The sequence below is a fragment of the Jatropha curcas genome, chromosome 6 (assembly GCF_041381405.1).
Source record: "Jatropha curcas cultivar XTBG-Jc1 chromosome 6, XTBG_Jcur_1.0, whole genome shotgun sequence".
In the NCBI taxonomy this organism is placed as follows: Eukaryota; Viridiplantae; Streptophyta; class Magnoliopsida; order Malpighiales; family Euphorbiaceae; genus Jatropha; species Jatropha curcas.
The window spans coordinates 5,527,089-5,528,413 of record NC_143156.1 but is presented as its reverse complement, the minus strand read 5'-3'; the positions used below and the strand labels follow the sequence as shown (position 1 = coordinate 5,528,413).

The following is a 1,325-nucleotide window of genomic DNA, read 5'->3' as shown; positions in this document are numbered from 1 at the left end:
ATTGAAGATGCATTTAAGGATTTCACAGCCAGGGAGGATATTGCTATAGTGTTGATTAGTCAATATGTAAGTTATTCTCACCTCACTCAATTAAAGTGGCATCTTTTAACGTGTGTTTCTGTTGTTTTTAGCTGCTGGTATCACATGTAAACGAACGTTTTGAAACCTTTGCATTTATAGTCAGCTGCTACGTGATATCTCATGTATTTGTTATGATAAATAAAATTAATTAGTAGTTGCCATTGTCCTTCAAAGTGTCTGTGGTGTGTTGTAGTTATGATGCTTGGAGAGAATATTGTTTCTAGTGCTTGTTTAGTTCGAAGTGTATGCTTTGAAGTCTTAGCAATTTATTTGTTCTCATCTGTTTGACTGTCTGATGCTCATTGGTCTTGGACACACTGAACAGCAGTCCACCCATGCTGTGGAATACACAATACAATAGGATGTGCAATCCACTATTGGGGGTTTGCACGTAAATGAGCTTGGTTGAACAACTGTTTATCTTGGTTCCTAGGATCCTTGTCTCTCTATTAGGTTGTTTGGGTTGCTTATTTCTGATAACTTTTGCTACTGCTAAACTCTCTAATTAAAAACCATTTATAGCGTGAGACTTTCTATTTGGTTAATCATTGGACTTGCATTATTTTGAGTTAGACTGCTCTTCCCTTCACTAGATAGATTTTGGTCTTTGATATGCACCATACATGTAACATTTCATTTCGACAGTATTTCAAATCAAGTAGATCCTCCAAAGATTTTCTCTCAAGCTGTCTCTGAATGTTGATAAGTATACTAGAAATAAGCATAGGGTTTTTAAAGATGATATATGAATTGCTTGTGGCAATAGCCTTGGAAAGCATTCATTTCCCATTTATGATGCATGAAAGTTTATGTCCAAGACCATGTCAGGAGTGTTGGATTTAGATCTGTTCTGTTCGCAGCAGTTCAGATCAACTATATTATAAGATCAAGTTGATCAATCCAAACAATTTTATTTCCTAAATCATGTCTTTTCTTTCCGTTATACGAGTAAAGGATGCTAGAAATGAATGCAGAGTTTAGGTTTCATCATTGTCCTTTTATTGTAGTTTGCTCTCTGGTATTAGTTAGTGATTATCTGCCTTCTGATTATCAGGTTGCAAATATGATAAGGTTTTTGGTAGATAGCTACAACAAGCCAATTCCAGCAATTCTGGAAATACCTTCAAAAGATCATCCTTACGATCCTGCACAAGATTCAGTTCTTTCACGAGTGAAGCACCTCTTCTCAGCTGAATCAGTATCTACTAGGTACTAAGAAAGTATGGAAGTTTGATGGTTATTTA

At 35.7% G+C, this 1,325-nt stretch overlaps 1 protein-coding gene across 1 annotated transcript; it reads left to right on the top strand.

Moving 5' to 3' along the window:
• Positions 1 to 1,325, top strand: LOC149495382 (V-type proton ATPase subunit F; the record flags this gene model as incomplete). Its single annotated transcript, XM_089723154.1, has 2 exons — positions 1 to 66; positions 1,136 to 1,325. Coding segments are annotated over 2 exons (228 nt in total), but the record flags the coding sequence as incomplete, so codon positions are not given.